Genomic DNA, 13734 nt, shown 5'->3' on the forward strand with positions numbered 1-13734 from the left:
TAAAGGCTCGGGAACCTTTACAGGTGTTTCTATTTGCAATTTTAAATTTTAGCTGACTGGGGTCTTGTTAAATATCACACAGTGACCTTTTAATAGTCTAGATACGTGAAATGTTCATATTTGTAGTGTCTCCTGTTAAGTGCTTATTTATTTAAATTATGCAGGTTTATAAAAACATTTGGACATACATTTTATTATGTTCCCGTCATTAGTCATTTATATTTCACTATTTTAGTAATTTATAGTAAATTAAGTAAGTTCAATTTACCCATTTTTCTTGCATTTTTTAATGAAAAAAGTAACTAAGTAGTTATTTTTCTAGGCAATTAGTTACTTTTATAATCTCATAACTCAGTAACTGAGTTACTTTTTTGACAAAGTAATTAGTAACTATAACTAATTACTTTTTAAAAGTTACTTTCCCAACACTGGTCATTAAGCAACTTACTGTTCAAGTGTGTCGTTCATCATCAAAACACCGGCTTTCTCGCTCGTTCTGATCTGCCTCGGTCTGCTCTGTTGCCACCTACAGACGAGCTGCACGCACTGACTGTTAGATGAAGGTTGCGCAGCACAACAAATCGATGACGATTTTTATCGATTTTATTGATTCGTTGTTGCAGCCCTATTCTGAAACAATAAACAATAACATTCTCGTTCCTTCAGTTTGTTTGCACAAATGAGATTTGATGCACTTTTCTTTCTGTTTGTGTGCAAATCTATGCATGACATCAATTTTGGCTCAAATCAGCGAACGAGGCCAGCGATGCAGCCCAATGTGTGCAGAGCTATGATTGTGATTTTAATGTGAACTTTCATTTTTCTCATATTGCTCAAACAACTCCGCTACGAGTTTTGAATGTCGTGTTAGCGAATGGTAACGGTAAGATTCTGGTCAGCTGTCCGTTAGGCAGACATAATAAAATTAATGCTGTTCTGATAGAAATCTAGTTAAACATAAAACTAGAGGAGCTGCTATTTGACATTTTGCTAATTAGTCTATTTGTGTTGACTGTAAACATGAAGCTAATAGCTAGTAGACACAACTAGCATGACTCAGTAACAAAATCTGCCTTCCTGCATATTTAAAGCTTAATTATACTCCACATCCAGGCCCGGAGTGGCTAATCGGGAGGGTCTGGAGAATTCCCGGTGGGCCGCGCGATGTTTGGGCCGCATGGGCCGGTGCTCTCGTTTTTGCTTTTTATCATTTTATTTTTATTTTTTGGTGCCGGTGTTCAGTCATGGCACTGAGGCCGCCGGGCTGATCTCATACGCTCCTCCCGGCTGTCTCTACCTGCAGGCTGCAGCTCGTTTTTTTTTCTTTTTCCCCTGTATGCGCCTGTGCGCACCACGTGACCACGCAGGTGACGGAAAGATGGAAAGTAGAAAGAGCAAGGGTGGCGCGGAGAAGGCAAGAATTAAAAAGAGGAAAGCGCTGGAAACAGATGCAGCTAAATGTGCAAAAATGAGCACCTTTTTTTCTCAAACAAGCTCGCGGTCTTTAACTTCAAATGAAGATAAAACGGGTAAGGCAAGTCAAGATGTTAAACTTTACCGGCTGCAAATCACCATTCAAGTTAATTAAGCATCAATAATGAATTATATGGCGTCATGACATAACGTTATGTAATATAGTTAACAGTATGATGTGACTGATGCCACCAAACTGTCTTGTAGCCCACAAGATCCAGTAGGCCTAATAAGCACCAGGCAGAAACCCACCATTCCAGAGCGGGCATGTACAGGTAGGATTACTTATTGAGTCAGTGAACTGAATATTATTAAAATTTATATGATGAAAACTATCCTGGCTCTATATGAAAGTGTCCTAAAATGCTAGATGATTCAGCATTGATCAGAAAACGTGTAAAAAAGGAAAATGAATGCTGAATTGTGACCATTTTCACACAACGTAGTGTCAGAAGAAGAGCCAGGAGCCAGCAGTGAGGGTATTGCTCCTGTTGGGATAGAAGGTTAGCCAACTCATGTGCAAACATCAGTTTCATTATAATAATTTTAATGTCCAAATAATAGTAGTGACCTGATGTATTTTTATTAGTAAATGCACAAAGCCCACAACAGATCGCTATTAGAATGAAAGTAAAATTAAATAAGCCTGCATATTTTGCCATAGAAAATATTTTAATTGGTTCCAAAAAATGTGTTTTCCATATCAAATGTGCTAAAGCTTTACAGATGATTATTTTAATTGTGTGCAGGTGAGTATAGGAAAACTGGAAAAAGTGTGAAAGGGAGTGCTGAGTCATTTCATTTTAAAGATTTGAAAATCTCAGAACAGCTGTTTGAACAGAATGTAGATTGTTATATTGTTAGAGAATGTGTTGTAAAGAACAATGTTGGAGATGTGCACTGATGTTCAAATAAACCTACATTGTAAAGCAACTCTTTCTTGCACTGAATTACAAGGCTTTACTAAGTAGTGTGCTTTTGTAGACTATACATATAAAGTTCTAACATGATTTTAATAATAATTCGTTAAGTGGGCCGGTCTGGGGTCTGAAACTCCAGGGCTGAAAATGTGTCCCACTCCGGCCCTGTCCACATCTCAGTTACAGGTGTGCTAAAATAAAGACTTTGTTATCAAGCACTGAAAATAAAATGGAAACTAATGTCTGAAACGTCCTTGTGCCACAGACATTTGGTAGCTGATGTTCATCTGCAGCCTTACAACATTTTCCACGAGAATCTCAAACATAAGGAGTGACTAACCACTAACATTAGCACAGATATTTTACTTATTTTATGCTTTTATTTCACCATCTGCTCACAGGAACGAAACATCCTTTATATGTGACGCTTTATAAAACCTACAAAACACACGGAGCTAATTAGCTGTGGTTCATTACCTTGGCATGATGGAGGTCGACACCATACATGGACAGCTTCTTGGCGTTCTCCAGGAAGTGCAGCTCTGCTTCAGCTGGTGTCATCCCCCTAAGTTGGACATTTCAGACACAAAATGATCACTTTAAAACACAATTCTACTCATTTCTAATGCAACGCTCGAGGAAAGAGAAAGATTTTACTGTACATTCTAAACTTTGGTAACTGATGGTTCTGCGTCTGAACAATTTTAGCTGCTTTTCGCTGAAAATTCATAAGTGCATCTAATTATAAAACAAACTGATGTCTGAGAGATTCATGTTCATGCACTGTCAATCCACAACAAATCACACAGAAATAATTATGTTCCTGTAAAAATGGAGGAACATGAAAACCTTTATGGAAAAAAAAGTGAAAAATTATCTTTTAATTCTTGTTATTTTTAAGTCAATTGTTGAACATTTAAATCCAAACTACAATTCCTAAACAGCAAATACCTAAACGTATTTGCCCTTAACCATGAAGATCAACTCCAGACGATGACACTAACTTGTAGGTCTTATGGAGCTCCACGACCTTCTCCTCCAGCTCTTTGGTCTGGTTTGGTGCGAAGCGCAGCTCACTGACATATTCGCTGCTCATCTCCTCCGGGTCGTAGTCTCCAAGTTCGGACTGCACCGTGTACGAACCCAGCAGCGTGTGGGTGGCAAATGAGCAAGGCAGGCGACCCGAAACAATATCATCCCTCAGCTGTAAGCACAGGTAGTATCTGCAAAACGAGAGCAAGTAGCTTGGAACAAAACTAGGCTTCATTTGCACCTTATTTTATTTTACTATTTTTTAAATGAGATTTGAATTGCTCTAATGAGAAAAAAATGACATTACATGCAAACAAGTACATGAATAACACTTACATTAAAGGTGCAATAGGAGAAATGTTTGCAGATTTTTTGTCATATTGCTTGAAGTGCTCTTCACATGCTGATGGTAACCAATAAATTAAATGTTTTGTCAAAAAATATTAATAACTTGAATCCCCTTTGAAATCCTGGAAAAATTCCAACCAATCACTGTGATCATCAAACTGTCCTCACACCCTAACCCTGTCCATGTGTTCTCCACTTGGAGCAGCTGAACAGGAAGTGAGCCGAACCAGCTATGGTAACAGACAGAATGTTCTGTCCCATTAGCAACTTTCATTTTAGGAGTTGTTCTGTTTAGAGTCGGGTTTGGTTCTCGTCAGGAAACATTTAGATGGCAACTGTTGTCCGTGATCGCAGCCTTTTCTCTGTCGGCTGTCAGAGCTGCCTTGCAGAGAGCTTGTGGAGAGAGGCTTCTCGACCTGTTGTTCATGGGGGTTTCCCAGATTGTTGGTGACCCTGAGCTAGTGTGAATTTGTAGCCAATAAATAACCATTAAAGCTAAAAGTTGCCTAGTTTTTCATAATAAAAATGTCACGCTACATTGGCTAGCACGCTACAGTGTCATACAGCTACATAGGTGCTAGGGCAGTAGTAGCTCAGTTGTCCAGGGAATTCTGCTGATGCGTCCTTGGCTAAGACACTTCACCTAACTTGCCTGTCTGAGGTGGTCAGAGGGGGTGATGCTGCTAAATGGCCGCCTTGCCCCGTTTTACTGCCCCAGGGCAGCTGTGGCTATGTAGTAATTTACCATTACCAGCCCTGAGTGAGTACATGCATAATGAAAAGTGCTTTGTGTGCTTTATAAATCAAACCCATTATCATCATCATGTTAGGAACTATAACAGAAAAGGGGCCAAAAACAAAGTTGAAAACGTAAAACTGATCCCTTGGGAAAAAGCAATGTTCCTGATTTCTGGAGGCACAGCTGGGGTATGAATGGACATAAAACCTCGCCCACTCCACCTAAAGATGCTGACTCACCTTGTGATGTCCTCAATCAGCTGCATGGGGTCTGGAGGGTAAAACTTCACATTGAAGGAAAAGTTCCAGGGACCAGCTGAGACGTTAAAAGAAATTTAAGAAGAATTAGGTTTATTCCACGGTGATCACCTCTGTCGGCTATTTAGAATAACAAAGTTAAGGAGCTCTCACTTCTGATCTGCTTCTTCAGCTCTTTGGAAGGATCCAACCAATTCTGCAAAGAAAAAATGTTGTGCTCACCTTTTTAAAATGAACTTACTAAGAAGTGAAACTCATTAAATAGGTCATCCTTACAGTCTCATGCACTATAGTCTTTATTGTTTTCTTCATGACTTGAAACGCAATTTAGAAAAGAAAATCTATGAATTCACATTTTCATTACCTTCTGATTCTCTATGTCTCTGTGTGTGATTCCAAAGTAGTCCTTCTCCAGCAGGTTTAGGTGTTCACACACTTTATCAAAAAGCACGTGACCCTTGGCCCGTTTCTGTAAGGAAAAGGAAAACATTTATTTACATTTAAATGTTCAAAAACCTCCAGGTATCCATAATTTAACCATCCCTGGTAGTTATCAAAATCTGTGGATCTGTCTATGATCATCCTTTTACAGTTCTAAAACATTCCTTCAAATAACAGATGCATAAAATTCGAGTGCACGTGTACTCTGACATTTACAGCTTTAGCAACACTAAACATTTCGTCCCTCTTTCGTATTCACTTCCTCTTTTCCTTCCTTCATATGTTATTCACTGTGTTTTACCTCTCCCAATGTTATATTTTTTAAACATTTTTGAACCTTGTGACATTTTTTATTTTTGTTCTTGCAAAGCACCTCGTGATTTTTATCTTGAGAGGCACTATAGAAAAGATCTTTTCTTCTTTTTCTACTTCATTTGTAATAAGATGCAAAAGAAAAAAAAATGGAACAGATGCAAACTGGTCACATTAAAGTGTTTTTATAATATGTGCATCATTACTGAGAAATTTCTTAGCGTGCAATCGTTTCACATGTTAGGCTAGGCCTCAGTACTGAAGGTAAGCAGCAATAGACAAAACGTTAAATAGATAAAAAGATGCAATTTGGATGCAAAACATTCATCTAGTTCCCATCTTGTCCTCTTTCTCGTAATTATTTCATATTTAGCCTAGTAATGGCAGAACCAAATGTAGCTGTCTTTACTGCAGGGAGTACTTCTCAAGGTATCCGAGTCACAATCGACCAGCTGTGCCACTTCTGATTGATTTCCTTTATTTTAAACCCACAAGTGTAAAAACAAAACGTCACATTTCTGAGCACAAGGTGAACACTGGTGGCATGAATGCTTAGAGCGATTGATGGAACATCTGAGAGCTGAATGTGGTGAGCTGGCACCTCCTCGCCACATGATAAAGCATGACTTCATGGATTTTTTTGGCTCAGCTCAGAGGAGTTATTTTAAGGCCTGAGCCGGCACTGACGTTTAAGTCAGCTCCTCGCATCTGAATGAGATGAAACCACTGCCATGGATTATTCAAGCAGCAGGAGTCACAACACACTAATGCATCCTTACACCTGCATGAAGGCAAAAACCACACACACACACACACACACACACACACACACACACACACACACACACACACACACACACACACACACACACACACACACACACACACACACACACACACACACACACACACACAACCTCGTAGGGGCGACTCTGCAGGGATGGAGACCAACAGAAACTTATAGACGAAATAACCTCTTAACTCTTGGATGTGTGAGAGGGGTTTTAATGCAGACACAGAGCTACTGGTTGTTGGGACTTAATCCTAACAGAATATCTGACTAAGGGAATTAGCAGAGTCATGTCAGACTATCGTTGCTTCAAAGCTGGTTTTACTGACACACGAGCAAAAAAAACGTCTAATATACCAAACCGTTAGGGCATAAAGACCAGGGTGGGCGATCAGCTAATCTATCTCATATGTATGCCTTCACCAGGGTTTAGAAGACAGAGGGGGGTAAACTGATCTCAAATCAGACATGGAACTTCGATCCTAATCAATTTAGTCTAAATTTAGTCCGTTAAAACCAGAGCGGCTGCGACACAAAGTCTGAAGACCCAGGGTGAGCCTGCTGGAGGACTGAATCTTTTTGATTTCTCCTTTTAACCAGAACAAAAAGCCCCAGCTGACTTAAATAACCTTGCTACGAAATCCCAGATATTTTGTGAGAAAATACAAATCCTAAGTTTTAACATGTACTTTACATTCCATAAAAAAGGCTACATCCAAAATTAGAAGCTTACAGTTAAAATTGAGAGCCAGCATTTGAAAATCCTGCGTCAGTGAGATGTGGCATTTCATTTTATGTCTTTTAAAACCCCCACAGCCTCAGAACGGGGGAGGTTCAGCAGCTCTGTGTCACAGAAAACGATAGGAAATGATTAGCCTGAACTGGTTCCCACAGGAGATAACCGAGTTGAGCTGGACAACTTCAAGGTCAGGAGGATAAAAAGTGTCACGTCCTGACATCCTGGACCAGTTTTAGATGAGATTTGAGGAGGTGGAGGAGGTCTCTGTGGCAATTATCTGACTGCAGGTATAACCGTGTGACACATTACATAACAATCCACCATGTCTGCTGTGTTTCAAGATGGCTTTCATTAAGGTGATCGATGGTCTCCCTGCTGATTGTGGTCAATTAGTTGCCATGGTGACCTCTGTACAAAGCAGTGTAATGTAGATCTGTGGGGCTTTATGAACCGAGTGTTTTTCTATCCATTTTCCATCAGAAGTTAACGCAGGAGACACGTTAAACTCTGTAAACCTGCTCTTTAGAAGATGTGTGAAATGCCGTCACAAGCACACATGGTGATGGTGCAAACCGCTACAGGTTTTATTCAGCTCATCTTTACCGCTTCACAACTCGGAGCAAGACTGAACAGCTTGTCTGATAATCTCAGACCTGCCAACCTTGTCAAAATTTTTTGAGTACCACTTGTGCGGCGTTTTTTTGCGGACTTTTGCAACTCCATTGCCTTTCACGCTGTAATCTCCCCATTCACTGGATGGAAAATTTTATACACACACATACACACACATGCACACACAGTTTACCTTACCAGAACAGCAACGAGTGGCGAACCGGAGGGAGAGAGGAGCAGCGGGCAGGACGAAGCAGGGAGGGGGTGTTATGTTATAGGCTAGGCAGGATAGTTAGCTCTGGTTTTTCTCTGCTTTTCTACGATGATTGGCTTAAACTTCTTCATCACCACACCGCTGAGTCGTGTTGTCAGACATGAGTATCACACGTGCATTTTCGCCACATAACTCAACTGACGTATACGCAGCTTTTTGCGTAGTTTAGAGGGGTGAGTCGTACCAGCGTAAATAGATGCCAAATTGCGTACTGGCTATGCAAAATGCGCACAGGTTGGCAGGTCTGTAATCTTCAAAATAAAACCAACTTTGTTCAGTTCTCCTTCTCTATTTAGAAAGAATCTATTAAGGTAAAAAGAATTAAACACTTTATTTTATAATCAACACGAAACTCTAAATAATAAAATTTCTGCTCCAAATGTCACACTCCAACATTAGACTCCGATTAGAAAATGAGTGCTGTGACTTTAGAGCATCGTGATTTTAATTTTGAGTCTCAGGCGAGAGCGCCAGCCTCGGCTAGGCCCACAGCACATCTGTGTGCCAGCTGCCGTGAGATTTAGTCCCTGTGCTTATTTTTTAAACATGAGGCACGTGTCAGAAAGTCAGTTTTTAAATAAACACACATCCAACATACACAAAATAAATAAATAAAAAGAAGCTGCAGTTTTAAATCATAAATGATCCTTTTACTGTGTTAAGTTGTAAAGTGTGCTTTATTATTTAGCATTTAGCTTGTTCCCTAGAGATTACACTACAAACCTTTTGGTGTGCGGGCAGCGACTCACTGAACCTGATTAGAGTGCAACTAAAATGTCAGTTTTATTAAAATACAGCTAATTAACATTGATCACAAGGGTTTAATTAGGTGAGCTGCATGTTAACAAAAGCAGAACACAAACCGCTAATACATAAACTATTACCCTAAATATGAAGACAAAGCATAACCTATTTTTAAGTTTTAACATTGACGTCTGGCCTGTTTCAGGACAGATGAAGAGATCCTTTCAGGTTTTGTGCACTCCTTCGTCCCTGTCCTTCAGCTCACATCTCCTCTGCACACTGATCCAAGGTCAGCTCTAAGTAGTCTTCGTATAATGAGTGCTGGTGTTAGGTCACGGTAAAGTGGGGTTGATATTCATCATGCTGAGAAAACCCAGACTCAGAAATGTAAACAAACACCTCGTGATTATGTTTTACATTTGAAATTAGTCTCATTTTCACACAACCAGTTACAGTATTAATTACTCACGTCATTTAAAAGTAACATACTCATTGCTGAGACAGTTTCGTCCTCTTAACCAGGTCTAAGGCTTAGTTCCTGTTTCGGTATTAACCAGACATCTGCTGTTTCTCCGCTAAACAACAAGTAATTAAAGTGACTCGTTGCAAAAGCAGAACCTTCTGGGTTTGTCTGGAGAATAAAATATCTAGACACACCCCGCCCTATTTACAGATTACCGTGCCACTGCCTAAAAAAGTCCTCCTGGGTTTGCAGGAGTGCATCTGATATTGATTTGTCCTATTTAATGGTCAAAACCCAGCTCTTTACCGCCAGCACCAGAACAGTTGACTAATCCTTCCAGCAAACCCCTGCTGAGGAAGAATCTGCTTAACAAAAGATTTGTGGAGCCAGGGTCTGCATGTCCTGTTCAGAAACCTTATAAAGTTTCATGTCTCTAAAGCCTCTTTCATAAAACAATGCCACCAATGTGCAGCAAAGCTGAGGTGGTATCAGGGAGCCTTTGGTCATTTACAAGTGGTAAGACTAGCGATAATGCGGTGCGATCACGTGATCATTGGCGCCACCGGTCTCTCTGACCACCACCAGCAGAAAAGGCGGGTTAAGTGTCTTGCTTGAGGACACAACAACTGCGGCAGACTGAGCGGGGATAGAACCTTGAACCCTTTAGATTACGGGATGGGACTCAGCTCCTCTGCCATCGTCACAGTTGATGAAAAAGGATTCGATTAGGGCTGAAATGAATCACCGAATGATTCGAATGGTTTGATTAGTTAAATTCCTCGATTCATTTTTTACTGATTCGAAGCTTCGTTAAATGTGCGCAACACAGTCTGAACACATTTTACTGGCACACAATGTTGTAATCTAGGTGCTGTGGAGGAAAATAGACCAGCAAAGACAGAAACCATTGTAAAAGGCAGAAACGGTCCAAAGTTTGGGATCCAGAGTTAAATGCTAAGCTAGTGCTTATTAGCACTAGGACTCAGACGCAAGTTGAGTTCAGAAAAAAAAATGTGACGGTTGTGAATGACTAAACTCTAGAAGCGGAAGAAAAATACCCACAATCCCGTTTATTTGTGGACCTCTGCAGCTGCTACCTGGAGTCTGCTGCACACACCGCGGTTTTACGGCAAGACTACGGCAAGCCGCTGTTGCATGTAATTCACAAACACTTCTATATTATAATTTAGCCTGGACTATGTTGCAAAACCGTACATAATAAAATATGTTATTACATTTTTACTAGTAGATATTAAATGTTATTATCATTTCCAGTAGCTTACTACTGAACATGTTACTGAAATAATTAAATTCTACTGATCATATGTGAATTTATTTATATATGTTTAGACTAAAATGAGGAAAGAGGGAACTAGACAACCTCAAAATACATATTGTTGATCCGTTTATCATTTAGTTGTTTAATATTTTGTATTATTTTAGCAGCAGACCACAGTCTCATTTCACATGAAACGTCGTCAAATAGAATACTCGATTAATCAATGGACGATTCTATAGAGTACTCGAATACTAAAATATTCGATAGCTGCAGCCCTAGATTAGATCCAATAAAGCTCAAGAAAAGGGGAAACATGGTTAAATTAAATACAACTATTTACTCCTGAAATTAAGTTGAGAGTGACATGAATACATTATTATGACAAAAATGACTGAACGTGTCTGAATATAGAGACACTTTATAAGTTCTCATCATTGGAATGAGCATCACACGAGGTCAACACAAAACTAATTTGACACATTGATTGTTTCAAACCCAAGAGATTTCTGAACAGAACAGCAGCTACTGGAAAAACAGAAAAACGATACTAGTGTAAATGTGTCTTTGCACAAAACACACTGAATCACATTTTAATGGTGAGAAACGTGTTTTGGTGTGTTACTCATCCATCAGTAGGACAAAAACCTCCTTTTAAAGTGTAAGGAAATGTAATGCAGGAGTAAAACCTTTAACTAATGTCATTAATCAAGGTGCCACCTGCAAACTGAGTAATCCCTGATTAACCAAGGTTTCTGCCACAGTTAATCAACTCTGACAAACACAAGAATGCATAAAAATCCGTCAATTTATCAAACACTGAGGTAAAAATGTGCATAGTAGTAGCCGTGAGCCATTCAAATCCCTAACTCAGAGCCAACGGTTAGCACAAGATCTTGCAATATGAGATCGAGCAGCAACGTCACTCAACATAGTTTTGGTTTAAAACTCCGGCATGAAAGAAAGCAGGTGATGTGGATTCCTTTCACAAATGACACACCTCTAATTGTTACTACAGTGACTGAACAGCATGAAAAAGCACGGACTCACCTCCACGTTGACCGTGAAGTCAGAGCCGTCCAGCAGAGTGATCTTACACTGCATGATCTTCACCTTCTTGACGCCTCTCAGAGGAGACTTGGACAGACGACTGGTGGACGACCTGTGGGACTCCTGGTCCTCCTCCTGCTGTAAAAAAAAAATAAAAATTTACAGTGTAAAAAAATATGTTGTTAATACGCCGTGAGAAAATAAAACTTCAGCCCTAAATTCAACATAAAGCTTTTTTTTTTCTTTTTTTTTTTAGAAAACCACATCTATCACTGAATTAAGCCTAAATAACGTTTGGGACGTTGCTTAAATGTAACCAGGTCTAGAGGTCGACTGATATCGGGTTTTCTATTGCTGATACCAATATGTAGAGGTCATGGTCAGCTGATGGCTGATATCCAGACATTTTCCACCTTATTTACATGTTAAAATGTCACAAAAACATCAGTTGATGCACAAAATTTCTCAAGCTGAATCCGTTTCTAAACACTAAACCGTTAAATCTTAAAATGTTAAAATTGAACTAAAGTTAATCAAACAAATAAATTAACTGACCAGACTTTACATTTTCTAAAACTAGTAAGTAAAAGGAAATGTTTGTTGAAAATAATTTGAGCATTTATTAGGCGATGTTATTCAGGAACGTCTAAATTAAATTCTGCAGCAGCACCAGGCTGCCCGATGATGTGCCCGACTTTAAATGGACTTTACTAAAGAGGTATATCGGCCAATGTTGATATTTAGAAAAAAAAAAGTAAATATATCGGCCAACCGATAAATCGATATTTTGGTCTACCCCAACCAGGTCCCATTGAGACACGTTTCAATTGCACCAATTTGTCCTAAAAAGGAGAAAATCCATTTTCCACTTCACCAAAAACAAAGCCCCTCCTGACCGACTGCACTGAAGAAGCAACCTGTAGACATACTTCTTTTTCACTCTCAGTAGATTTAATGCTATGCCCCCTTTCATTTTCTCTCTTTCCCCTTAAGTCACATCTATCACACTAACATAACTCACGTGGATCAACTCTTTCTGTAGACCCATTCAGGGGTCATGCTCATCCATGGAAGGAAATTACTTCTAGAGTAAAGGATTTGATAAATTTCTACTCTCCCAAGAGTTACTAAGGGGTGCAGTAGAGAGATGCACTGATGATGAGTACCACAGATAGAGAAATAGATCCCGAGCACCTTTGTTGTGCAGGTGAATGTGTGTGTCCTGTGAGCTGGAGTGTGTTTCACAGCGAGTCTGACATCATAGTGTCACAGTGTTGAGATTTTTGTCCTGATTCATACAGCGCTGACAACAGCAGTTGTTTAATGTGGCTTAAACTCTGATCAGATGACATTTCTGTATCGGCTACATCAAACTCTGAAGGGAATTTGAGACAAATTAGCAACTGTTAGCAGCACTTTTACATCTGTATTAACAAATACGATCATGGCATCACTGGTATACATGACAGTAGATTTATTATAATAATAAAATGAACATTTTATATTACAAAGCCACCTTATGTTTTACTAAAGTTCACTTTCCGTAGCTTATAAAAAATAGTTTATGATAGTCGTGCGTTTTGTCTAAACTAGTGAAGACACACACGCATACACACACACTTTATGGTACATCATAAAATTATATAAAAGCTCCACAAAACCAAGGGGTGTAGTATCTTTGTTAGTAGACACCAAATGAAAGAAGATTAATTAGCATGTATATTCAGACCTTTTCTAGAGTAGAATATGTGGAACACGACGTCCTCCTTTCACTTCTTTTCTGATTTAAAATTCACAAGCTCCAGTTCCTCTTTTACCAACTTTCAGAATCTGAAACCTGCAGCGCTGCATCCAAGGAGCTTCGATTCACCCCCAAACAAAAGCCTGTTGGTCTCCGAAGAAAGGTCGAAAGTTCCTTCTCATTTTAAAACGTGACAGTAATCACAACGGTCTCAAAATCAAATTTACTAGCAGGCAAATGCATCTGATGGTGGGTTGTAACAATAGAGGACAAACAAGTCACGCTGTCACCCCCCCCCCCCCCCCCCATTTCCATTTCACACACAAAGACAATTCATTCAGGGAGCAAAGCTGTGAAATGTTTGCTTGTTTTTTAATGAATGGACACTGCCAAGTGGAAAAGACAACATTGATTTACATCCTAAGTGGTTGAATGTAAGACTACTGGACTTTCTTTCTAAGATGTTTTAAGACGGAGCCTAAAATGTCATCAGTGAGTGTATTAGTCATACGACTCGTGTTGG

At 39.5% G+C, this 13734-nt stretch overlaps 1 protein-coding gene across 24 annotated transcripts in view; it reads right to left on the reverse strand.

The window, feature by feature from the left end:
* epb41l3b (erythrocyte membrane protein band 4.1-like 3b) overlaps positions 1 to 13734 on the reverse strand; it is an 84630-nt gene that overhangs the window by 20646 nt on the left and 50250 nt on the right. For 22 of the 24 annotated variants that reach the window (XM_054742566.2, XM_054742572.2, XM_054742606.2 and 19 more), the window contains 6 exons: positions 11471 to 11608; positions 5134 to 5238; positions 4923 to 4965; positions 4752 to 4827; positions 3398 to 3616; positions 2871 to 2958 (listed from right to left, as the gene is read on the reverse strand). In XM_054742566.2, coding sequence (XP_054598541.1) covers positions 2871 to 2958; positions 3398 to 3616; positions 4752 to 4827; positions 4923 to 4965; positions 5134 to 5238; positions 11471 to 11608 — 669 coding nt within the window. Of the gene's footprint in view, positions 1 to 2870; positions 2959 to 3397; positions 3617 to 4751; positions 4828 to 4922; positions 4966 to 5133; positions 5239 to 11470; positions 11609 to 13199; positions 13436 to 13734 lie in introns of those variants that run through there. The other 2 variants (XM_054742608.2, XM_054742581.2) reach the window with 2 other exon arrangements.

Source organism: Nothobranchius furzeri, chromosome 11 (assembly GCF_043380555.1).
Source record: "Nothobranchius furzeri strain GRZ-AD chromosome 11, NfurGRZ-RIMD1, whole genome shotgun sequence".
NCBI classification, from domain to species: domain Eukaryota; kingdom Metazoa; phylum Chordata; class Actinopteri; order Cyprinodontiformes; family Nothobranchiidae; genus Nothobranchius; species Nothobranchius furzeri.